Raw genomic sequence first — 27346 nt, forward strand, 5'->3', positions numbered from 1 at the left:
AGAGGTGAAGCAGACAGAGCCAGCTGCTCCCGTGGGAGGAGCATTTGTCTCTGCTCACTGAATGGGAGCCAGGCTGGGACACCAGGTAAGGAACCAGGCAACATAATGTTGTGTGAGCCACAAAACTGGCTAAAATGTCTTAAATAGAGAGATAGAAACAAGAGAAAAGAAGCTCACTGATCACCAAGCCCCTGGGTAGCTTGAAGGTTCAGAATTATTGTTGATGAGAAAAGATAAGCAGAGGAAGCTGAAAAAGGAGAGTCAGGGAGGCGAAGATAAATACGATCATGCGTTTTGGAAGCCCTGTTAGGAAGGTATTTCAGAGGGACTGGAGGTGACCCTATCTGTCGAAGGTTTCCTGTGGGCCTCATAAGATAGGCACTGAGAACCCACCATTGGATTTAGCAATGTAACATCCTATCAGTGGCTTTTGTAGGATGACTGAGCAATTGCCTGATTGATAGGGGTTTGAGAAGGAAAGAAAAACTCTTCCAACTTTTACTACTAATAGGAAGAAAGAATTGGCTTGGGAGCTCCAGAAGGAATTCAGATCAAGAGGATTCTCTTAGGAGAGAAGAAGAAGGAGGAGAAGGAGAAGGAGAGGAAGAAGAAGGGGAAGGAGAGGAAGGAGAAGGAGAAGGAGGAGGAAGAAGAGGAAAAGGAAGAGGAAGAAGAAGGAGAAGGAGGAGAAGAAGAAGGAGAAGAAGGAGAAGGAGGAAAAGGAGAAGGAGAAGAAAAAGAGGAGGAGGAGAAGGAAGAGGAGAAGGAAGGAGAAGAGGAGGGAGGAGGAGAAGGAAGAGGAGGAAGAAGAAGAAGAGGAAGGAGGAGGAGGAGAAGGAGGAGGAAGAGGAGGAGGAGGAGACAACAACCAAACACAACACAGTTTGTTTGCTTGTGAAGTGATAGGGAAGACAAAGTAGGAAGGAGAAGAAAGTATCGTACAGTGTTCAGGAGGCCATGTCATCTGACATATTAGATCATGTGGGGTGGGGGCAGGAAGAGGGCGGCCTTGGCTAACAGCATGGCCATTCATTCATAGTATCCTGAGAAAAGGCAGAGAACAAGCATACAGGTGCATGCAGATGATTAGAAGTAAACTTAGGGACTTGTAGATGTTCTCTTTGGCCATATAGGCAAAGATTAATATGTTTTATCTGTGTGTCTATGCCTCTTCCTGTCTATTTGCTTCTTAATTATACACATAAGTTAGATTTCAGTTCATTGTCATTGATTATGCTTTAACTCTGGGGCTGCCATGGTTCATTAGTCATTAGTAAATGAGAATGGGAATCTCAAAGGTAAATGACGATTGCTGGTGGTGGCAGCAAGAGTCTCTGGTGACAGAAATTAGCAGTGCCTTCAAAAAAAATGCTTGCAGGGGCTGGGAAGGTGGCTCAGTTGTAGAGTGCTTTGCTGGGTTCAATTCCTCAGCACCATATAAGCAGAAAAAGCCAAAGTGGCGCTGTAGCTCAAGTTGTAGAGTGCTAGCCTTGAGCTGAAGAGTTGAGGGACAGCGCCCAGGCTCAGAGTTCAGGCCCCAAGACCTCCCTCCAAAGAAAAATATGCTTGAGGATTGGGGCATAGCTCAGTGGTAGAGTGCTTGCCTAGCACATGTAAAGCCCTGAGTAAGATTCCCACCATCACAAAACAACAATAACAAGACTCTTGGAAATGGAAGTGTGGCTCAAGTAGTAGAGTAAAAAAGCCAAGTGAGAGTGTAGGGTACTAAGTTCAAGCCCCACTTCAGGTACAAACAAAACAAAACAAACAAAATCCCTAAATGACAAATAACAATGAAACACTACTCCTGAGCATCAACCATGGTTGCAAAAATCTGGTCTAGTTAGATTTCACATGTTGGTCACTCTGGACAATCTTGTACCTATTCTCCTGGGCACTGGACCTTTGAACCATTTTGACTTGACCATCTATATAAACTTTGCTTAGACCTTTTTCATTTTTAAGATTTTTAACTCTGTGATCTGTCTTGGGGATTTAATTTCCCAGTGAGTTCTATGGGCCAAGTGTGCTGATAATTTCTCACCTTCTTCAGTATTGTAACTAATTTGGAAGCCTTGGATCTTGTCTCCATGTGACTAATGGAATTACCTGGATGCCTAGAATTGGTGTGTAGAGAGCAGTCACTAGACCGTGACTGATGCTGATGTTTTCACTGGGCTTATAAACTGCAATAATGGTTACTCTTAAATTTATCAGAATGATTTCCTAGAATTATGGAATAATTTAACTAGGCAAAGTATGATTTTGATATTTATTTAATCAGTTCAACTGTCTTAGAATCTATGGTAACTGAAAAATAAAACAAAAACAACCCTGAAAATACAATAGTGAGGTTAACTAAACTTTTCTACATTGTAATCTAGTTTTTCATACAGTGCTTTCTCTGAAGAAACAAAAAAAGAAAATAAAATGACCAAATAGTAGCCTTTGAAGTAAATACAAGTAATACTACTACAAGTATACTACTACTTATATATTCCCTTAATAATTGTATAATTATTTTATATACATATATTCATTATGTAGTCTTATGATTATTGAATATAATAATAGAAAATAGATATGCATGTAACTGAATTTTAATATGAAATGTAAATAGCATGATTTATGCTTTTGTCTTTTTTTTCAGGTTTTTTCCCCATAGTTATTTGTAACTACTTTTGGCTCCAGGCTCATTGATTGCTTACTGACAAATGCAAGATCATTCTGTAGAGTGACTAGTCCTGGCAACATGTCACAAGTTGTCATAAAGATGTGAATCAATAATCGTAGAGTTTTGTTTTAAATATGATAAATTAAAAAGTGTCTAGACTATTGCAGTTTGTTGGTTAATTTGAAATAATTCATCCAAAACTATTTGAATTTAGGATGGATGGTAATGCTACCAGTTAGTGAGCACTTACTATGTGTCAAACACATATACCATCTTATTTTATTTCACAACTCCTACCACAGTCATCTGAAGTGGGTACCAGGCAGTCCTTTCTAACATAAAAAAGTGAAGTTAGAGAAGTCAGTAATACATTTGTATAAGGTCACATGGCCAATAAATTGGAGAGCTGGCATGGGAGGCAGTTTGAAAAATTTTGGAAGGCATTACTTTCTAATTAAAATTGATACATTATCGGTAACTCTCACAGACAATTGAATAAAATGGAGGAAATTTAGGCCCATGTTCTTTTTTTTTTTTTTTTTTTTTTTTTTTTTGTCGGTCGTGGGGCTTGAACTCTGGGCCTGGGCGTTGTCCCTCAGCTCTTCAGCTCAAGGTGAGCGCTGTACCACTTGAGCTACAGCGCCACTTCCGGTTTTCTGGTGGTTTATTGGAGATAGGAGTCTCACAGTCTCTCCTGCCCGGGCTGGCTTTGAACCGCGATCCTCAGATCTCAGCCTCCTGAGTAGCTAGGATTACAGGCGTGAGCCACCAGCGCCCGGCTTAGGCCCATGTTCTTATACTTTATTTTGAGGGGTGCAATGTGAGACTGCAGTTCCTTCTCCAGTGGACTTTTATGTGGTCAGCAAGTGAAAACTACTTTCCCTGTAGCACTGTGATGTTGTGTATCTTTTCTTTTCTTCCTACAATGACATTGCAGTATTGGGACCAGCCAATGGCAGAAAACATTACTGACATGATGTGGGTGAGTGGTATAGCATCAAAGTCTATCAGAAGTCACTGTGTTCTTTATCATCAAGAATTCACCAATAAGAAGAAATGAAGTCAGATCCACTTAGGAATGTCCTTAATGTGTTAGGGGAAATTAATTTATTACTATTTGACTCTGAGAACATGCCTTTTTAATACACTCTAGAATGATTTTAATAGAGAATATAATATTAATATAGAAATTTAATATGGAATAATTTTAATATACTCTAGAATAGGGAATTGTGTACCCTCAAATAAGTGGTGGTTAGAGGAAAAGCATCTATGCAGGTGTATGAGTTGGGTTGTTGGCCAAGTCATGGCTCCTGAAATACACCTATTCCCTAATTCTAGGCACTGTGTATATATGTGTGGTTTAGTAGGTCAAAAGTAACATTGCAGACATGTTTATTTAGAGTGCAGGACTTTGAGGTGGAAAGGTGATTCTGGGTGTCCTGTTGGGTCCAACTTTGTCCCTGAATTCTGGCCAACGGCAGAAGAAGATAGGAGAGAAGGTGGGGGAGATATACTGTGAGAAGGGCTCTGTCCACCATTGCTGCTTTAAAAACTGACCAAAGGACCAGGAGCCAGGGACTTCAGAGGCCTCTGGAAACTGGGAATAGTCTTTAGGTGATAACAAGAGAAAAGGTGTGTGTGGAGGGGAGAGCTAGGGGGACCTCAATCTATAAGCAGCAGGAAGTCAAGTCTTACCTAGAGACATAAGTAAGGATTGCAGCCTGCCAGCACCATAGCTTTGGTCTGGTGAGATTTGCTTTGGACTCTGACCTATAGAACTGCCAGGTACTAAGTTTGTGCCACTTGATTCTTATCCCCACCACTGACAACTACTGCAAGTGAGCCACTGAACTAGGCTTTGTCACATGCTTCCTTTTTACTTGAAAGAATGGCTCATGACAAAATAGGGTTAGTCAGGCTTTGGCAGGAATTTTCTTGAGCAAAGTGATCGTGCCACTTCAAGGAAAATAACGGGGGAGGAGGGGAAGGGATGGGAAGGGGAAAAAAGGAGGAGGCTACAATGCTTGATAAGAAATGTACTCATTATCTTGCCCATGTAATTGGAACCCCTCTGTACAGTATTTTCACAATAAAAAAATAAACATTAAAAAAAGGAAAATAACTAGCATCATTTAGGATTTTTAAAAAACCCATGCATTTGTCACCATTAAATTGCCTTTGCCAATGCTAACCCTTTTATAATTGATTGTGATGTTAACAAGAGTGATATTTTGATATTTGATATTTGTAAAATCCATCAACATTTGTACAGCGAGCCAACACTTCCCATGTAACAGTTCATGAATTGTTAAAAGATGTATTTGAAGACAAGAACGGGACTTTAATGGAACAGAGGATAGAAAGCTTGCTGAAACAGTTTCTGATTTCACATTGCTACAGATCTTTTATAAAACCATCTTCTATCTTTTGCATGGCAAAGGACATAGCTAGTAAGATAATAGAAAGCCCATAGATTGGGAGAAGATCTTCACTAGCCATACAACAGACAAGGACCTCATATCTAAAACTTACTTAGAACTCAAAAAATTAATTCTCCTAAAAACAAATCCTCAAAGAAACAACCACCCTATTAATAAGTGGACTAAAGACTTAAAGAGAGACTTCTCTGAAGAGGAAAGAAAGATGGCCAATAGACACATGAAGAAATGCTCAACATCTCTAGCCATAAAATAAATGCAAGTCAAAATAACATTGAGATTCCACCTCACCTGTTAGAATGGCCATTATCAAGAAATCTAATAACAGATGCTGGTGGAGATATGGCCAAAAGGGAACACTACTACACTGTTGGTGGGAATGTAAACTGTTTCAACCACTCTGGAAAGAAGTGTAGAGGTTCCTGCCCTAAGACCCAACAATCCCACTTCTGGGCATTTACCCAGATCACCACAAACAAGGCCATATTAAAGCTAACAGCACATCTATGTTCATTGTAGCATTATTTTCCATAGCTAAGATATGGAACCAACCCAGGTGTCCCTCAGTTGAAAATGGATAAAAAAAATGTGGTATATATACACAATGGAATCCTTGCTTCCATCAGAAAGAATGGCATCACCCTATTTGTAAGGAAATGAAAGGCTTGGAAAAATCATATTAAGAGAGTAAGCTAGACCCAAGGAAACACAGACTCCATGATTTCACTCATTTGTAATAATTAGTACATGTCTAGGATAGTCCTAGCAGATGAGTAGAATAGCTCAATAGCTGTGTACCTATGACCATATAAGTTAATGCTAAGCAAAATGAACTCCAAGATATGGAAACAAGAGGTTTTTCTTTGTTGTTGTTGTTTTTAATGTACTGTGTGAAGTTCTTTCTATTTTTCTTTCATTTTTTTCCCTTTGGTTTGTCCCCTGTTGTCACTGTACTTGATTTTGGTACCCTGGGTATTGTATATGTGTTTATCTGAAATAGGGAAGGGAAGGGAAGGAGAACAACAAAATGGTGAGACAAAGGACAAAGGGCAAACCAATGTAACAGCTATACTCACAAGACAGTATGTTGGAAATAAACTACAACTTGTGTGTGTGTGTGGGGGGGGAGGATGGGGAGGAGAGAAAGTTGGAGAAAAATAAGAGAGGGAGTAACCATATTCAGCAAGAAATGTGCTCATTACCTAACGTATGTAACTGTAACCCCTCTGAACATCACCTTGACAATAAAACTGAATAATTAAAAAAACCCCGTCATTTGTTGAGATTGAGGATAGTCCTAAAAGATAATATTCACCATTGTGTAAAAAGGTTGTTAAAAGCCTAAAAGGAGGTATCCACTTACGCCTATTTGTATGAGGCTAGATTTCCTTTGTATCATGACTGGCTGAGTGCAGACCAGATCAGAGAATCTAACTGCCTTCTATTAGCCCAGAACTTTAAAAAAGATTTTCAATAATGTGAAACAATGCCAGTCTATGTATCTTTTTTTGCCTTAAAAAACAAAGTTATTTTCACAAGAATGTATCTTTTAGGTTAATTTATAATACACTATTATTATTATTATTAATTTTTTTTTGCCAGTCCTGGAGCCTGGGAACTGTCCCTGAGCTTCTTTTGCTCAAGGCTAGCACTCTACCCACTTGAGCCACAGCACCACTTCTGGCTTTTTCTGTGTACTGAGGAATCGAACCCAGGGCTTCATGCCACATTCCCAGCCTATGTATAATACATTATTATTTTAACGTTTAAATGTTTTGTAATTTGGCTTTCTAAAAATGGGAAATATTGATAGATATGGCTGGGGATACAGAAGCTCTGGTTCATGAACAAGATTAAAGAGTAGGAATTGTTTGGTCAAATCTAAGCTGGGCACTGGTGGCTCACACCTGTAATCCTAGCTACTCAGGAGACTAAACTGAGGATCATGGCTCAGAGCTCGCCCAGGCAGAAAAGTCTCCCATGAGACTCTTATCTACAATAAAAACTGAAAGGGAAGTTATTGCTCAAGTGGTAGAGCACTAGCCTTTAGCATAAAGAGGCTCAGGGACAGTGTCCAGGCCCTGAGTTCAAGTCCTACCACTGACAAAAAAAAAAACCAAACACACATCATTTTCCAAGATGATGTTAAAGACCTAAATTATTGATGTGGAAAAACATATAAGCTATGTTTACAATCACAAAATAGGTCATAAAACTTTATGTGTAGAATGATGTTTTTTAATCAAAAATGTATGCTTATATTAACTGTTTTACTATTGATGTCTGTAGAAGACTCATCACTAAATTTTTTTTTTTTTGGGTCTGGTCGTGGGGCCTGGGCCTGGGCGCTGTCCCTCAGCTCTTCAGCTCAAGGCTAGCATGCTACCACTTGAGCCATAGTACCACTTCCGGATTTTTTTTTCTGCTTTTGTGGTGCTGAGGAATCGAACCCAGGGCCTCATGCATGCAAGGCAAGCGCTCTACCACTGAGCTACCTTCTCAGCCCCATCATCACTAAAATTTTCTGAGATGTAGTTTTTTTTTTTTTGTATCAACAATGAAACTTGAACTCAGGGCCTTGTGCTCTTCTTTGACTTTTTTACTCAGGGTTGGTGCTCTATCATATGAGCTACACCTCCATCTCCATCTTTTTGCTGGTTAACTGGAGATGAGAGTCTTTTAGCCTTTTAGACTTGGGCTAGCTTTAAACCTTAGTCCTCAGCCTCCAAAGTAGCTAGGGTTATAGGTGTGAGCCACTAGCACCGGACTGTTTGGTTTTAGTTTTATTCTTTTTAAATGAACATCTATCATTAAAGAAAACAACAGAGCTATATTAAAAAATTCACATTTTACTATTTTATAACACTTGCCATTTAAATAGAAACTAATTAGCCACATTAAAAAGTGCTCACAAATCTATTATCATCGTGTATTAGTTCTTAGAGATGCTAAGTAGTAGTTATGATTTTTGGTCCAAATTTATTGCCTATCACTTAAATATGATAGTTTGAATTGATGTGTTTAAGATAATGTCTTGATCCTGTAGACATTGATATAGATTCTTGATAATGTTAGCAGTACATTAATAGCTTTTGTTTTCTTCTTGGTCTTTATGAGCAAGCCTTGTAGGGTCTGATTAAAATGAAGATGGTTGTGAAAATTCCAGGATGTTTGAAGGATATACAGTTAATTATAAGCTCCTGTTGTTACAGAAACCCAATATTTGATGTTTAGTTTAGGTTTGTATTCACACGGTCTTTGGTCCCATCTTTCTGTCTAGACTGGAATATATCATATTTTCTTCAGGATTCAGAAGATGTGATTTTTATAAGTGAGTTAAGTAAATCTGCAAAATGTAGGACAGTCCCTCATCAGCAAAGTGAAGGTAATTATAGGATTCCCCTAAAGGAGGTGAGGATTAAAGTTAGTAAGACATATCCAACATTTAGCAGGCAACAAATACTTGATAAATACTTCAGAGCTGTTATCTAGAAAGGACATGGAGCAGGAAGTCCATAGCACATATTCTGCACAGCGAGTGAGTGCAAGGTATTAACTCACGAAGCATTCATACACTTCCATTAATAGTCATCATCCCAAGGCTGCATGTCCTCTTTCATTTTTTAGAATTTGATGATTACTACTTTCCTTTTTGAAAATATTCGGGGTTCAGGCAAGAACCTGACAAGTGTATTGTAAACTCAGGGAGTCAAAGAATCTCTTTGATTCTTTCTTTGATCATTCATTATTTGTTTTGAAACATTTATTGAACACAAGCCATATACGTGGCCTTTGCTATGTGGGTAAAGAGGCATGAGACACATCTGTGAGATCTGTGGGAGAAAAGGACTCTATTAGGTGACTAAACATAGTGCAGAAGTGCTCTGAGGAGGTAGCTCCGGGTGTGATGGGAATTTGGAGGAATGCGTAACTGGGATGGGGCCCTGGGATTGGAAAGAAGTTTCCCGGAGGGTAATGTGGGCTGAAGGGCCCTGTGCTGGCTGATGAACAGGCTTTGTTCTTTCTCATAGATTTTGGTCTCCATTGCCCTGTTCTCTGAGTACATCTTATGAGCTGAATGCCTTAGAGGCAGTTCTCCTGGGAGATTTAAATATATATTCTCCACATTCTATTCAGTAGGCTCAAAGAGAGCATATGTGCTTATCCAATATTTACACTTCATTGAAGAGTTTTAGCAACATTTAATAAAGGAAAGGAAGTTCCTGGAAAATGTTTCTTGAGTTCTTTTAACTATAATTGGAATCTTTAAAAATGTAAGGATGATTTTTATTTGTTTACTTTTGAAATGTTGAAGGAATAAGCTTTCCCAAAATATTTTTTTAAGTTAAATCAGCTCATGAACTTGTGGACTAATCATATCAAAACCATTTATCTTGTGTTTGTCTGAATGAGTCTTGTTGAAATAGAATTTTCAAATATTTGGGCTTTTATTCCTATTTTTTTCTTTGTAGTAACATTTTTTTTGTAGTAACATTTTATTTTAAAGCAAACTATTTTTTTTCTTAATTTTTTTCCTATTCCTAAATTGAAGTAGAAGTTTAGAGGGTCTGGAATAGTTGCCATCAAACTGCTCAAAACACCACTGATGCTAGGTAATTCCAATAAATGAGGTCATGAAGTAAGAAAAGAGTCTAGAATCTTCTAGGAAGAAATAAGGCCAGAAGACAAATTATTTAGATGTCCAAATATATGCATGAAGCACATCTATTTAGTAGGTTACGTAATCAATAAATAGATATTGAATGCTAGTTTTTGTCATGGATGAAGTAGGAGGAGAGATGTTACTTTTAGTTAGAAAACTCAGAATAGACATTTAATAGAGCTCATGACACCAACTTGACTTTGAAGGGTATATTGAAATGGAATTTGGCTGGGTGCTCATGGTTCATGCCTGTAATCTTAGCTACTCAGGAGGCTGAGATCTGAGGATTGCAGTTCAAAGCCAGCCTGAGCAAGAAAGTCTGTGAGACTCTTATCTCCAATTAATCACCAGAAAACCAGAAGTGGTGCTGTGGCTCAACTGGTAGAGCACTCACCTTGAGCTGAAGAGTTCAGGGACAGCACCCAGGTCCAGAGTTCAAGCCCCATGACTGACCCCCCCCCCAAAAAAAAGCAAGAAAGAAATGGAATTTGAATTCAGTGCTATCCAGCTGAAATTCAGTGTGAGGAATTCAAATTTGTAGCACTTAAAAAACTTCATTGTAAACACATTAAAAGAAAGAAATAGGTGCAATTAATTTTAATAGCATTTTAACTCAGCACATAGAGTGTATTATAATTTCACTAACAAAGCTTACTGAGCTATTCTATATTCTGTATTTTTTTTTTTTTTTTTGCTAATGTCTTAAAGCTTGCTATATATTTTATACATTCAGCATGGCTCAGCTCGGAAGCTAAATTTTACTAAAAACACTTGATATATATGTAGGGTTTATAAAGTTTAACAGTTGAAAAAGAAGTTTTACATACAGCTTGTTCCAGTCATAAAGTTTTCCAGCAACTGAATAAAGGCAACTTTTTACGAATGTAAATGTTAATGAGTTGAAATTACTGAAAATTTCAAAATGTCTTCCTTAGTCATTCTGGGCTTAATTTCACCAGTAGCTAGAAGCAACCATTTTGAAAAGCAGAGGTTTAAAGAGACTGAAAAGAGCTTTTGTATTCAGGAAGATCTCTAAATAAAGTTGTACAGTGCAGGTTATGTACAGGAGCTGTAAGCAGAGCAGTGTAAGTCTCCAAATTTTTGGAACTTCATTTAGTAGACATTGTAATCACTCTGTAATCTCACTAGGAAATTGAGTCAAATGGGAGACTACAAATTTTGATTTAGGCCGACAGATCTGATTGTATTGTTCAGGGGGAAATTGAGAATCCAGGGGAAGAGAGACACAGGAAGTGAGGAAATGAATAAGCTAACCCCACTAATATCATTTATATATTATAGACAATGATGCCAAAGCTAAGTTAGGTTAAAAAGTGTGCCTGCAATCACATAGCTAGTTAGCGAGGGCTGGAACCTAGGTCTGCAAGACCATTAGGTCTGTGGCTCATCGTGATTTGGCATTTTGGAGTAAAAAAGGTAAGGACCTCTTTCTAGAACAGAAATCTTCTGTTGATTTGGAAAATGGAAAGTCTCCCAGCAGTAGTGGCAGAAGATGTGGGGAATTTCTTTGGCTTACTATGTCAGGACTCCTTTAGGATATGATCTTATGGAAACAAATATAGACAAGAAGGTATGAGCTTATTTGCTATTTTCCTTCTTCACAAGAAATAGATAGAATTAGAGTATATAAATGTATAGTACTATAGGGGCAAAGGAGTGGTGAGTTAATTGTTTATAGTGTTACTTAAGATTTTAAAAATTAATCTTTTAGCTCATTACAATTTATAGGCATCTCATATTCAAATGTGTCTGCCTTTTAGTAGAGAAGTCACATGAGCAAAACTGATAATAATTAGCTTTCATTTGTGTAGCTAATGTTACCAACAATGATCATGGTTGATTGGATTAACTAAAAGTAGAAGTGTTGTGTGGATCCTGAGAAGAAAAGTACAGTTTTTGACTCTGATGAATCATTTTCTGAATGAATTTTCTACCAATTCACTAACAGATAGCACTGGCAGCAGCCTTCCTTTGCACAGTGTTGGTGTGTTCTATGTTTATGGTAGGTAGAAGTCAAATAGACATGGCTCATGAGATTCATATTATATTAGAGGTTGTTGAATTGCTAACACATTCAATTCAATAGTCAAATATATATATCTAATATATATGTACATATATACACACATATATAACATACATATATAACACATAAATAATATTCATGCTTGCATGTATCTATAAAAATATATATAGTATATATGAGCAGAATGCCATTGACATGTTTTGTCATTGAAATTCTTGCAGCTCTTGACTGAATTTGATTCATCAGTGAATTCACATTTCAATAGTAGAGTCAGTGGATGAGGATATTGTTTTAGTGCCCAAGTGGGATAATATAGTGTAATTTGAGTCACATGATTGCTACAATTGGACATTTTTGTTTGTTGTGATTGGCTTTCAGGGTCATCTTGAAACCTTTATGAAAGAGATTACTCACATATTTTCTTCTAGAAGCAAACATGATCTTGGTTAAGAATAAGGAAATAATTTATATATTTGGACTTCTCATTCAAACGCTACAAAAGTAAGATGTGTTGTGCATAAGCAGATGTTCATAGCTGCTTCTCTGGTAGGATCCGAGCTCTTGTGAAAAGAGTGTGATTTGGAGACACTACAAGTATGTTTAACATTGTGCTGCTTCATTCTTTGAAGCTTCAGGTTCCTTACTGCACAAGCAGGTTTTGAGATTTAATCAGCAGCTGCCTTGCAACTGGAAACCTACTGTTTTACACCGAAGACATGAAGTTCCCACTATGAAGCAAGGCAGAACAATTCATTTTACACAGAGTATATACGGCTAATGATGACAGATGGGCATAGTACATAACTTAGATGATTAAAATGAAATAGAATAGCCACCAGTCATTGACCCTTCACTGCTCAATAAGTCTTTTAACTGGATAAGAGCATGATGATGTTACCTATGTCTGTCCTGTAAGACAGAATTCCACTTACAGTTGTGAGACTGAGTGTGATTAAGAAGCTCAATTTCAATTCTACCTGTTAAGCACATTACTCTGTGATTATACCTGCTTAATATATGCTGAAACATACTGCAAGACTAAAGAAATACGTTTTGGTGGATATTTGTGGGTTATTGCTCTGTAGCTTTCTCTATAGAAGTGGGAATGATTACCAGACTAACATGTGGGGGTTTGAAAGCATATTTATGAATTTCAGCACTGCTGCAAATGGAGCTGACCATTACTACCATCAGAAATGATTTGTTGTCCTTAGGACATGACAACAAAATAAGGAATAGTTTCAGAGTATCTTTGAGGGATGGGCACTTGTTTGTTTCATCAGTTTCGGTAAATCTTAAAGCATCTGATCCCATCTATCTTTATTAAAACATATTTCTGAAGCTTTGGTTTGGATGCTTTCTTTTCAGAACCATTACATGACTTAAATACTTTGCATTACATTCATCCCTAGCTTTTCTTTTTTGAAGAGGTTTGACTCATGCCTTATCTCTAATGCGTCATTGATAATTATGACAAGAACACAAATTGTTTCTGATGTCTGTTCTTCCTTCTTTAGAAATAGAATTTTAAACTCGCTAGTAGGTTGAGAGTCAGAACTATGCTGTAAGTTCCTCTAGGTCAAGGACCCCATGATAAAGGAACAATGTAGGAGCAACCTGAGTCTTTGATACCTAAGGGCAATGAGTAGCAAAACAGCCCTGTACCTCAACTGTACTTTCAGATCAGTGGAAAGTGAACTTCGGCTTGGTTGTTCTATTGTTGTTCTGGGTTTTAGTCATAGCTGATGAACCCAGGGGGATGACTGCTTTCTACAGTTTATATATAACATTAATTCCTTAACCGGGATATTCTCACAACTTATAACCTAGCTAGGACACTTAGATGCAAGGGTGAATCCACCACCCATGTGAGAAAAATACTGGAGTGGCTCTAGAATGTTAGGGGATGAAGAATGCATCAGCCACCCCTCCCAGGATGTGTGCATTCTACATCAAGTGGCCTGCCCCAGCCTGGATGCTATCATTCCATGTGTCAGCTTTAATTCTTTTCCTCTTGTTTCATTTGTGCATTACTGTACACTAGCTATCTCCTGTGAAGGGACATGATTACCTGTGGCACCTAGCGGACTTCTTCAACCCCGGGAAGCCTCATATGCAAAAACATCTACATCCCAGCCGGGTGCTGGTGGCTCACGCCTGTAATCCTAGCTACTCAGGAGGCTGAGATCTGAGGATCGCGGTTCAAAGCCAGCCCGGGCAGGAGAGACCGTGAGACTCCTATCTCCAATAAACCACCAGAAAACTGGAAGTGGCGCTGTAGCTCAAGTGGTAGAGCGCTCGCCTTGAGCTGAAGAGCTGAGGGACAGCGCCCAGGCCCAGAGTTCAGGCCCCACGACCAACAAAAAAAAACAAAAAAAACCCCCCAAAAAACCACATCTACATCCCACCTTCTGTTGGAAAAACATTAAGGAGAAATTCAGCCTGACCTGGCTTGGGTCTCGTGTTCACTCTGTGCATATTACTGGAGAAGCTTGGGGTTCAATGGCCTTATTAAGGCTATTATGTGAGGGATGGAGAGATTGGGTAAAGGGGAGGGTAGAGTCCACTGAAACCCCTGGATCTCAACGCAGTGTCTACTACAGCTAAGTCATTCCTGGCTGATTTGTGATTAATATCATCCTAGGTTTCCTTGAAAGTTGTTCTTGTATAAAAATCAAGGCTTAGTTTGGCAAACCTGAAGTTTCCATTGATCCTTAGTTTGAAAAGGTTGATTGAAATAATTTTAGGCCACTTTATCCATCATTGAGAATATAACCACTGAACAATTTTTTTCTAATGACTTTTTTTTTTTTTTTGGGGTCCGGTCATGGGGCCTGAAATCTGGGCCTGGGCACTGTCCCTCAGCTCTTCAGCTCAAGGCTAGCGCTCTACCACTTGAGCCACAGCGCCACTTCCGGCTTTTTTTTTTTTTTTTTTGCTTATGTGGTGCTGAGGAATCGAACCCAGGGCCTCAGGCATGCAAGGCAAGCACTTTAACCACTGAGCCACCTTCCCAGCCCCTCTAATGACTTTTATCATCAGTTGTGTTGAGTACAAATGCTAACACTTAAATACAGCCATAATCTTTTTAAGATGGATATTAGGAGTTATTTTGGATGTTAGATAAATTAAGATTATTACATTGTGGAAAACATATTGCTATAACACGTTCAACTTTAAATTCTGAAGAGATCTGCTTTAGAGGATTAAAATTTGAGAGCTTTATGTTTTCTATACATAAAATTGACAAGCAAAAAATGCTTTGTGAGAGGTGCTTTGGGATACCAAGTTACGATAGTTTACTTAAAATCTTCACACATCGTGAAAATGAAAAAGAGCAATGAATTGGAAGTAAGCGGTGTTGCTGGCATGAGTTCTTTTGCAGTGGGGAGTTGTCTGTTCACACAATGTACATTTGAAGGGGTGGCTAGAGCTACATATGAACTGGGCAAAGACTCATTCTGACAGTGCACTCTTTCAGGTGGTTTCTAAGCAGTGCAGTGGTATTTCCCAGGCCTCACAGGTAGAACGTTCTTGCTTGTGGCAGCATGTACTGCACATAGAAGTATGTTTCTTAGACCCGCCCCCCATAATCTCAAGCCTATCATTTGTGTTTCTGCACAAGAAGTGGTGACAGGAACATCCTGTCCTTTGTTGATTCACCTAAGTTGGTGACTTTCCCTTGAGGTTATTCTGCTAGATCACTCAAGAGAAGGAGCTGGCAAGCGAATATTGAGAATTATGGAGCAACAAAGAATGCCTTTGAACACTTAACACCAGCTCTGAGAATGCCTTTTCTGTTCAGAATCTTTCCTAAGATGTATTCACTATAGTCTCAAACAGGAAGAAGGAATACTGCAAGATATCATAGTATTAATTTTTCATCCACTGGGATCAGCTGCACCAGGCATATTTCATTATAACTCCTATTGTTTCCACGAGTTTTTCTACTGTGAGAGTTGGAGACTTTTCCATACAGAGCTCCAACATTAATGCTTACTGGGGAAAACCCAGCATTTTGGCATCATCTTTGAAATGTACCATTCTAGGTGAAAGATCAGGCATCTGGTTGCTTGCTATGGTCTTTCTTCCAGCCTATTTTTGGATAGCAGCAAGTGTGTGTGTGTGTGTGTGTGTGTGTGTGTGTGTGTGTGTGTGTGTGTGTGTGTGTGTGTGTGTGTGTGTATGTGTTTAAAATCCATGGGTGAAGTGAACATAGAATTTTTCTTCTTAAGAAAAGAGACATACACACCTTTAAGGATTGCTGATGTTAATAAGCAACTGTAGTCTCTAAATAAGTGTTGGAGAATGCCATATTAATTTCATTTGCAACATGAAAAATCTGTTGTGGTGGTATAAATGTCTGAAGTAATATGGAAGGCCAGGATAAAAATAGGTTTCTGAGAAATGTGTGGCGCTTGTGTTTCCTGATAATATTACAACTTTATCTTCGGATCCCAACGGGAGCTGTGGTATCCACGTCCCACTGGGATCTCTGGCCCTTGCCCCTTTCCTAAGGCCTGTCATTGCACAACTAAGTGTTGCTCAGAAGTTCTACCCTCATGAATTGAGACTACACATTATCTAGTATCAATAGTTTGAGTAATTGGCTTAATGCTTTCAAATGTCCTGATAAAGGAACATAATAAAAATTTTCTTATTATGTTGATGATGTTCTTTCAAAAAATCTTAACATTAAAATGTCATCAGGTCCTGATTCTGCCATAAAAATGTTTAACTTTATCAGCTTATTAATTTTACTGCCAGACTTGCTCAAGCAGTTAAATTTACATTTGTCAGTAGTTACTTTGATGCAAGGAAAGTAGTGGTAAAAATATTTTCTAAACAGTAGCACTTTTTTTAAAATACGTTTTTTATTGTGAAAATACAGTACAGAAGGGTTACAGTTACATGAGCAAGGTAATGAGTACATTTTTTTATCAAGCATTGTTGCCTTCTCCTTTTGTTTTTCCCCTACCATCCCATCCCTCCCACCTCCTCAACTACTCCCCCCTCCAAATTGTAAAGTTTGTTTCTTAGTATTATACTTTTTGAAGTTTTTTTTAAAAAAAACTAGTCCATGTAAACATGCTCCCTCTAGTGTTTGTTGTAATAAATACAGTGGTATTAAGCTATTCCTGTTGAGCCTCAAGTACCTAGTGGGACTAATGTGACAAATAGAATGCATCCTATTGAATAAGTAGGTAATAGTGTTTTATGGTTGGATATAGGAATATACTGAATTCAAAACCATAGATCTCATAGTGCCAGCCTAAGTAAATACTAGCATTTCAGGGATCTTTCTTAGGCATCTAGTCTGTTCTTATAATCAGAAATGGAAAAGTGATATTTTTTTTGGGGGTGGGGTGGGTGCTGTCCCTCAGCATTTCAACACAAGGCTAGGGCACTACCGCTTTGAGCCATAGTGCCATTTCCAGTTTTCTGGTGGTTAATTGGAGATAAGAATCTCACGGACTTTCCTGCTTGGGCTGGCTTTCAACCATAATCTTCAGATCTCAGCCTCCTGAGTAGCTAGGATTATAGGTTTGAGCCACTGGTGTCTGGCTTTTTTTTTTTTAAATACTTAGTTTTAAAAAGTATTAATATGTTTTTAATTGTGAAAATACCATACAGAGGGGTTACAATTACATGAGCAAGGTAATGAGTTCATTTCTTATCAAGCATTGTTGCCTCCTCCTTTGTTTCTCCTTCCCATCCCTACGCTCCCATCTCTGCCCCCTCCCCTGCCAAAGTTGTAAAGTTCCTTTTTCAACATAGCATCTTGTACATCTTATTGTTGCAATGGGTCCACTTGTATCCCTGTTTAAACAATTTGTTTTTTCCCTTTCCCTCCCCAAATTATACCAACGTGAAAACGGGGGTTATACTGTGGGGGAGGGTGGCTTAAGATTTTGATGACATATTTATGAGATATTCTACTTTCTTACTTTATAACTTTTGTTTCTTATTTTGCTTTTTTAAATATTATATCTACATACAATTTCTTATCCAAGCATAGAAGAAAAAATTACTGAATTGTTATTCATAAATGAATATTTTCAAGTTGCTTTTTTTCCCCCCAGTCATGGGGCTTGAACTCCGGGCCTGGGTGCTGATCCTCAGCTCTTGAGCTCAAGGCTAGCATTCTACCACTTGAGCCACAACGCCACTTCCAGATTTTTTTTCTGCTGATGTGGTGCTGAGGAATCAAACTCAGGGCCTCATGCATGCAAGGCAAGCACTCTACCACTGAGCCACCTTCCTAGCCCATAAATGAATATTTTATAGTCAAACTATTTTTTTTTTTTTTTGCCAGTCCTGGAGCTTGACCTCAGGGCCTGGGGCCTGACCTTGAGCCTGTCTATGTTCCACATTCCCAGCCCCCCAAACTATGTTATTCTTATTTTAACAAGTTACAGAATAGTGTTTTATTTTTCCCCCTTAAGTTCATGCAAACTCTTTTGATTGTAATGAGGTTTGAATTCAAGGTGTCACAATTGCCAAGCAAGTGATCCAGCACTTGAGCTGTGCTCTATCCTCTGAAATTTATTCCTTACGTAAAAATAACTTATATAAGAAAACTTCCAGTTTCATCCCAAGCAGAGAAAACAGTTTACTTACATGTTTTCCTTTCCTTCTCCTTCTCTTTTTTCCTCATTTGGTGCTAGGGATTAGACTCAGGGCCTCACGTGGCTACTTTAGCCACACCCTGCCCTTTTGCTCTTTAGTTTGTTTCCAGATAAGGTTTTTGTGGTAACTTGGTCCAGATTGTCTCCCTACCTCTGCCTTCCAAGGAGCTGGACCCATAGGTGTGTACTGCCGGACTCAGCCTTGCTCATGTCTCTTCATCTTCAGAACTGTAAACGTGTAAGCCTCAGGGTTTGGCCCTAGGAGATACTTTTCTCGGTCTCCATAATCCTCCTTTTCTTTGTCTCTGCTCCTTTCTCTTCTGTCATCTCTATTTACTGACTTGATGAAGTCATCTTAATCTCAGGGCTTTCAAATGCTGTTTATAAGCTAAAAAGTTCTGGTTTTCTGTCTCAGCCTTGATCTCTCTCCTGTGTTCCATAAGCTTCTCAAAATTATCATCTCTCGCAGAACTTCTAATCATTGAAAGCATTAAGCAATTTCATTTCATTTGATTTTCCTCTGGCCCCAAACCATGAAGTCATCCGGCCTCCCCTCCTTCTATACACTGCTTCAGATCTGCCCACAGATCATTTTTAAAATTATATCTAGAAGCTTGTTGCTACTTGCCATTTCCATGATAGAGATTTCTTATATGAGTCAGCAATGATCCAGGATCATCCAGAATCATCTAGGATTGGTGTGATTGCCATCCATTTTCCACAAAGAAAGCCTTTGAAATCCTCTGGAAAAAAAAAAAATCATGTAAATCATGTCATTTCTCCATGGAGCCCTACCTTTGTCCAGTGTCTTTCTTCCTCCCTAAGAGTAGGAGCTGAAATCCTTTCAAGTGTCTGCACACAAGGGAAGGCCTGTGTTCCAGGGCCTTTGGACTCAGTGCCTGAGATATTCCTCCCCAGGTATGTGTCCTGCTTATCTCCTTGCTGGCTTTCCTAAGATACCATTTAATTCAGAATTCTTTCTCTACTATTACAATGGTTCCCCTCCCATTTTTTTAAAAAAAAAACCATCCTCCAGGTTACTCTCCGCAATCTGTGGTTCAAAGACCAGCACTGTCTAAGGAGGTAGAATTCCAGCCTCTTAATGCTCTCCAGAACTGTGTGTTTCAACCTTTCCAGGCCCGTTTCTCAGCCTTCCCAGGCCTGACAAGGAGGCCTTCCAACCTCTCAACCCTTTCAAGGTCTCACAGCTCAGCTTCAGAGATCCCTACACCTGGGTAATTGGAGATACGAGTCTCATTTTCTGCCCAGACTAAGTTGGAACCTCTGATCCAACCCCCTGCGTAGCTAGGATTTCAGGTGTGAGCCACCAGCACCCAGCATTGTTTCCTTAATAACAATAAACTGTTTCATGGGGTATATGTACCTCCTACTATTTTCCATTATTTGAAGGTGAGATTTTAAGAAGTGCAGTAGAAATGGTCCCTTTAAATGACCACATTTTTTATTTTTCAAAATACAGAATTTTTCTTTGCCAACTATGCAGTCAGTATCTTCCTATTTTGCTTGGACTGTATAATCTTGTTTCTTAAGCAAAGTAGAATTATAAAGGAAACATGCACTTCCCTTAAAGGCATATGTTCCTTCTGAAACAAGTATATATCTTTTCCATGCTCTCTATATGACACCCATTAGGCAATTCTTTCAGTTTACTTGAAGTGTTCCATGTTTTTAACTCAACTTTAAATTTTTATATTTACTTAAATCTTGCTGTGCTAGCCACATCATTGAAAAATGATTAATAATGAAGCCAGCAGTTAAACTCATGCCAATTGGAAAATATACGGCAGTTATAATGAAAAAGTATTTCAGGAATCTTGTTTTCACATTCAGAAATCTGTGAGGGGGAAAAAAGCCCCATCATACTATATTAGATTAATCTCTTATTTTCATGATGAGTGTGTGTTGGACCCTTGTGATTATTTTAATGGCATAAGAAAAGCATGAGTCATGAAAAATAAAATGTTTCCTTTTGAGGAACGTTAAAGCTTTTTCTTTTTAGTTCCGGACAATCTGTGTATTTCCTGATTGCACTCTCAGGAAATACTTAACTTTTGAAGCAATAACGGTCACTCAAGGGAAGTCTTACCATTAGCTGCATAGTGATAATGTAGGCTTTCCTGAATACAGCCAGCTGCTGCCCATGCAAAGAAGACTTCGTAAGGGCAGCGAAGGGATAATGCTGCCCGTGACTTCAGCGGGGGATATCCAGTTCTCTTTGTGAAAGATGCCAATGTTCAACAGGCTTCCTCATCAAAGGTATCTTTCCTAAGCAATCTTTGCATCTGGATTTTCCCTCCTATGTTTCTGTTTGCATCCACCTTGAAGCATCGGTACTGGTAGTTGTAAAATTTGTTTTCTTTTGAAGTAGGATAAAATGTAGTTTTTAAAATACCAATGGGTTTGTTAGCTATTAGTATAGCTAATTAAGGAAAAGACTTCAGCATGCTTTCAAGGAACTGAGCAGCAATATTTTGGTTTGGAATGAAGAATTGCTTTAATATCTAAGTTTTGGTACTTGAATCTAAGTTTTTTTTTAAAATCAACTTACTGAGAATATAATGGCAAAACACTAGTTAAAGCTGGCACAGTGCCTTTTCTTAATCTCTGAAGCTTGTGGAAAACTATTTTATTGTTTGATAAATTGGTTTGATGTGAGTTCATGAGAATGAATAAGTCCAATGACTAATGCCATTTCTGGTGTGGTAATAAAAATGATTTTCTTACTCCTTGAATGTGTAAAGACATTTTCTCTTGCTCCTGTGTTGACACTGATCCAAAAGTAAAGACAAAGAAGCTGGATTGAATGAGACCGTTTTGACCAGCTGCCTGTTTCCCCTGCACTTCATACTTGAAAGAACTGGACTGTGCAGAGGTGAAAGATTTCTTCCTGCAGATATTAGGCAAAAACACTGGCAGAGCTACGGACAGAACAGAAATTTCATAGCACCTAATTTAGTGGAGGGTTTTTCTCCCCAGTATTGCTGTGCTCTAAAGATTGAATGCGTGGTGCCACAGCATACAAACCTTGTTTGGAACTGGTTAGAAATCCTCATCAGGCTCCATGGATTGTAGGCAGAATCTGAGTAATGGAGTTACTACGGTAACTTAAATATGAATAACTAGATAAGTATTTAGCGTATGTAGGGGGACGAACAACTTCCTATTTTGGTGAGCAATGAGCCAATTTCCAAGGGCCCTGCCAGATATCTCAAATCATCAACAGGAATTTACTAGCCCTGTTTGAACAATGGAGAACTTTGATCAGAACTCTAGTTTTGTTCACTGTGATGTGTATGCTTCTGTTTGCTGACAGCACGCATTCAAGTGCTGAGTGCAGCTTGTTTTTCTACTGGTCAGATGAAGAGTTCTAGAAAGAAATAAAAATCTTGTCTTTCTCACAAACTTACAGTGCAATGGTAAAGGAGAGAGATGTTGGAATGATATAACATGCCCTATCTATCTATCTATCTATCTATCTATCTATCTATCTATCTATCTATCTATCTATCTATCTATCTATCTATCTACCTACCTACCTATCTACCTATCTATGAAACATGTTAAGAGTATGCTATAGGAGAAAGCTATTATTTCAAAATAGCAGGTATATGCAAGCACTGGATGGCGATTTTAAATCTTGTGGATTCCTTAAATAATTGCCTCAATAAAAGGTTTTTGTGGTTCTGTGATAACTGCCTTTATTACTATAGATGAGGATGAGGATGAGGACGACAACTTTATTGCTGGAGATCAACCCCAGGGCCTTGTGGGGGCTAGGCAAGTTCTGTATCATTGAGCAACAGTCTCAGAAACATTTTGCTATCCTAACAGTTTATCATCCTGATACTTTACTATTACGTATATTTTACTATCCTACATTATCGATGTGTCTGAGTATTTTGGCAGGGCTGTGCAAGGCTAAATTTTATAGCTTATCTTTCACATAAGGAACAGCAGAAAGAGTTGAATGTTGTTTGGTCCAACTCTTCCTTGAAGTGTCTAGGTCATTGAAGGTTATCCCAGGTCTTTGACTTTGTGGTTAGAACCTCAGAGAGCCTTTAAAGGCTACTGAAGTCTGTTTGATGATGTAAATACCTCCAGTTCCTGGAAGATTACCTCTCCACGTCACTGAAGAATTTAAGGTGATAAGCTCTACACGTGTAAATCAGGTCATTTTCAGAATCTTTTAGGTATTGAGCACACGGTCCCTCCTCATGTGACTATGGGAGTTGTGACACCCAGCAGGTTTTCTCTTAAGAAGTCTCTATGTAACAGTAAAGAAAGTCAAACAATTTAGAGGACTTGATAACACTAAGGTTGAGTTGACTTTAAGTCTTTTTTGTAAACACTAACTTTTGAGACTGAACCCAAATCATTCACAGTTATTTGATAAGATAAAAAAAACTCACATTCTCTCTCTCTCTCTCCACACACACACACACACACACACACACACGCACGTCATAAGGACGATTGTGATTCCACACTCTGTAGATACTTTTGGAAGTTTAGGAGTGCTTGGGTTGATAGCAGATGAACAGACTATGATGGAACAGAGATAGTGAAGGAGACCAGATGATTCTCTCAGGGCTTTGCTCAAGTCTCTAAAAGCATCTTACTTTTTGCTGAGTGAATTGTCAGCTCACTCTCTGCAGCTTTGGCCTCTCAAGTAGGGTAAGTCACGTGTTAAGTCAAGGACCAAAGATGAAGGGCTGTGGTCGCTAGTCACATGCTCTCACAGACACCTGACGCTGTGTCAGCTGCTCTGCGTGAGTCACTGGAGCTGAGGCAGAAGGACTTATCTTCCCATAGGAAATACTCAGGCTGCCCCTGAAATTCTCACCACTTTACAGCTGGGAATACTGCAGCAGTATATCCCAAGTAATGCTGTGAAAGAGTAGAAATTCTGGTTTTAAATTTGGCACTAGAAGATACGGATATGTGTCTGAATAGGAATCAACTGTTACGATTAAAAATTTTATAATTCTGAAAACAAAGATGAACAATTTTGGAAAAGTTTTTGTGGGGTCGGTAGATTACACTGAGGACCAACTTCTACAAAACAGGATTTATTCTAGACAATTAGATACAATAGGGAAAAAATAAAGTCAGAAACCACCCTTCTCTTAGAACCTATATGTTGTGTTACATAATAAAGGAGTTATATAGCACAGTAAAGTTGTTAAAGTGTGTGGGTTGTAACAAAGCTGACAAAACCCCTGAATGCTGGCCACATGAGTTTATGTGTATGGATTAGGGTGGTAGACACATGGGGGCGCTGTTGTGCAAGGCAATGTTGAAGCATGGGTTTAGATATATGAACAAATAGGGCAGGAGGGGAGCGCAGAGACTTCATTTGGAAATAGGCTGTTGAGTTGAAGAATTAGCAAGGCTTCTAGTGTGCCTGGAGCACAGTGGATGGAAGCGAATGTAGTCAGAGATAGGTTGGAGGATGGAAAGGTACAAGTCTAGATGGACCATCGATGGACCATCTGTTCAAAGGAGGATGCCAGGCTCACACCTGTAATCCTGAGATTTGATGATCACAGTTCGAAGCCAGCCTGGGCAGGGACATCTTTGAGACCTTTTATCTCCAATTAACTCCTCAGGAAAAGCTAGAAGTGGCCCTGTGGCTCCAGTGGTAGAGCACTAGCCTTGAGTACAAAGAAGCTCAGGGACAGAGCCCATACTAAGTTCAAGCCCTAGGAATGGCCAAAATAAATAAAATAAAATAAAATAAAATAAAATAAAATAAAGGAGGATGTATAGCCACATTGAAGACTTAATCTGAATGTTTGTCCCATGTGGTTGGAGAAGACATTCTAGGATGCTGTGAAGACCTATGTTTTAGTCTTTAAGAAAGGGGAAATATAAGAGGGTTTTTTTTTTTTTTTTTGCAAGAGGTATTTTTTTTTCTATAGCCTTAGATTCTACCAGGATTAACAGATAGATGAGATAGAAAGTTTACTTAGTAACTTCCACATGTAAATTGAATACTCAGAAGAAATATTCAGATGCAAAGTAGTTTAGGTGAGTATTATTCATGTGCTGAGTCAGACAAACAGTAGTAAATTGTGCAAATGATTTGTTTGGGCTAGGGCAATTTTTCATGTGAAAACGTTTAGGAAGGTAGAGCTAGTTGAACTTGGTTGGTTTGTCAGGTTTCTCTTGGTCTGCTCCCATCTGTGGTGATGATGTCTTTCTTCATGCCTCTGGGTAGATATCTTTCCCTGGGTTGAGGAAGCTTTCAGGAAATGAAGGAAGACCAGAGTGCCATGCCTTTTTTTTTTCTCCTATCAGGTGACTTTAAATTCAAAACAGTCAATATAACATAGCTGCTCATGTTGGAATGGCTGTTTTACCATCCTAAAGTAACAGGCCTAAAAGACCTTAAGAAGGGCCATTCTGGCTTTTGAGAGTGGGATGAAGGTGGAAGAAAGTGATTGGAAATGCTGTTGTTTGTTTTGGTGCTGTCTTAGAGCTTGAACTTGGCCTGGGTATTGTCCCTCATCTTTTGAGTTCAAGGCTAGTGCTCTACCACTCACACCTCTACTTCCAGCTTTTTTTTTTTTTTTTTTTTTTTTTGGTGCTTAATTGGAGATAAAAGTCTCATGGACTTTCCTGCCCTGCCTGGATTTGAATCATGACTCTCAGATCTCAGCCTCCTGAGTAGCTAGGATTACAGGCATGAATCACTGCCACCAATTGCAATATGGCTTCTATGAATTATTGAGTACAAGCTCTTGTGTGGACATATTTCTTGCTCTTCTAGGAAGACATATAGAAGAGGAAGAGCTGGATGGTGAGGTAGGCTTAGGTACTCTAAGAAAGTACCCAAGAGATTGAAAATATAAACAGATGTAAAATACTAATAGATTTAAAATATAAACATACATAATAACATATATGGGGTTAAAGGATCATCTAATTAGAGGTCCTAAGGTGTGTATTCTCTGAATACCTAACAAACTGTTTAACAAAATGAAACCAGAAAGCATCAACATGTGTGGAGGGGAGGGAACAGTGGGAAACACAAAATGAATTTTAACCAAAATCAAAACAAAACAAAGCTGACGGGGGCTGGGAAGGTGGCTCAGTGGTAGAGTGCTTGTCTTGCATGCCTGAGGCCCTGGGTTCGATTCCTCAGCACCACATAAGCAAAAAGAAAAAAAGCCGGAAGTGGTGCTGTGGCTCAAGTGGTAGAGCGCTAGCCTTGAGCTGAAGAGCTGAGGGACAGCGCCCAGGCCCAGAGTTCAGGTCCCACAACTGGACCCCAAAAAAACAAAAAGCAAAACATGAAGCTGATGAACAGCTTGCAAGGTGCTGTGTCAACTCACATTTCTGTATGCAGTGGGGATGTTCCAGTTATTCCACATCTTGCTGTCACTTGTTGCTTTTGTGTGTGCATTCATGTGTGTGTGTGTGTGTGTGTGTGTGTATGTGTGTGTGTGTGTGTGTGGAGTGGGGAGTAGGTGTGCGTGCATGTGTACTTGTGTGAACACATATCAGTACTGGGCTTGAACTCAGGGCTTGTCCCTCAGCTCTTCAGCTCAAGGCTAGTGCTCTACCACTTGAGCCACAGCACCACTTCCAGCCTTTTTTTCTGCTTATGTGGTGCTGAGAAAACGAACTCAGGGCCCCATGCATGCGAGGCAAGCACTCTACCACTGAGCCACCTTCCCAGCCCCTCATTAAACTTTTAAAGCCATCAAACATATAGTTCATTAGAAGTTGTCAGTGCCCTGGACAGTCTTATAGCTCTGTTTTGGGGAAATGAAGGCATTTACAGTGGGAGAGCATCCCCAGTACCCCAAAAACACCCAACAAAAAACAACAAAAAACCCAAAAGGTAAAAGAGGATACTGCTATTCAATTTCAAGGCTATTACACTTCCATTGAAGTCGTGATGTCAGTGTACACTCCACCTGGGGTAGAGGGGTCCGTCCTGCTTGTGTTCTATCACTTAGGGTGATTATCTAATCCACGCACGCGTGAATAAGGAGCGATGGCAGACATCAGACTTCTCCTTTGTCCCCAGGTCCCTGATGTCATGAGCAGCATACGACAGCTATCCAAAGCCGCCATGAAAGAAGGAGCCAAGCCCAGCAAAGACAACGAGGACGCCTTTTACAACTCGCAGAAGTTCGAGGTCCTGTACTGCGGCAGGGTGACGGTGACGCACAAGAAGGCCCCCTCCAGCCTCATCGACGACTGCATTGAGCAGTTCAGCCTGCACGAGCAGCTGCGCCTGCGGCTGCAGGGCGAAGAGCCGGGGCCCCCCGAGGCCGAGGTGCCCGGGTCCCCGGGCCACAGCTTGCCCGAGGAGGCCGAAGGCCCCGCCGACAGCCCCCCGGCCCTGCCAGCCCTGGCCAGCCAGCCCGCGCTGCCCAGCAATCGAGTTTGCTTCCCGGAGCGGATTCTGGAAGACGGTGACTTGGATGAGCAGCAGGAGTTTCGGGCTCGTTGCAGCAGCGTCACCGGCGTCCTGCAGAAGAAGATTCACGAGAACAGCCAGACGTCACAGCCCAGGAGGAGACACGCCAGCGCGCCCAGCCACGTCCAGCCCTCCGACTCCGAGAAGAATAGAACCATGCTCTTTCAGGTGCGTGGGGATGGCCTTCCTTTCGGGCGGATGCTGGCAGGTGCTGCAGGCCGGTTGCTTAGCAACCTCTACCTGTTGCATCCTGACTTCTTGGATGGGCGCAGCTGGCTGACATCTCCCCCCCCCACCCTTCCCCTATTCCGCCTGCTGCCTTCTCCAGTGGTCCTCATGGAAGTCCCACTCACAAGCAGACAAGGGAGGTGGAGAAACAGCAAGCAGGAGAGCAGAGAAGCTGGAGAGGTTGGCATTGTGATCTGTGACTGCCACTC

The 27346-nt window shown here is 39.7% G+C and overlaps 1 protein-coding gene across 2 annotated transcripts in view; it reads left to right on the forward strand.

The window, feature by feature from the left end:
* Nucleotides 1-27346, forward strand: part of LOC138814055 (TBC1 domain family member 4) — a 157478-nt gene that overhangs the window by 65115 nt on the left and 65017 nt on the right. For both annotated transcript variants that reach the window (XM_070002845.1, XM_070002847.1), the window contains exon 2: nt 26514-27077. In XM_070002845.1, the coding sequence (XP_069858946.1) occupies nt 26514-27077 (564 nt within the window). The remainder of the gene's footprint in view (nt 1-26513; nt 27078-27346) is intronic.

Source organism: Dipodomys merriami, unplaced genomic scaffold (genome assembly GCF_024711535.1).
Source record: "Dipodomys merriami isolate MVZ:Mamm:240054 unplaced genomic scaffold, mDipMer1.0.p SCAF_6, whole genome shotgun sequence".
Taxonomy (NCBI): domain Eukaryota; kingdom Metazoa; phylum Chordata; class Mammalia; order Rodentia; family Heteromyidae; genus Dipodomys; species Dipodomys merriami.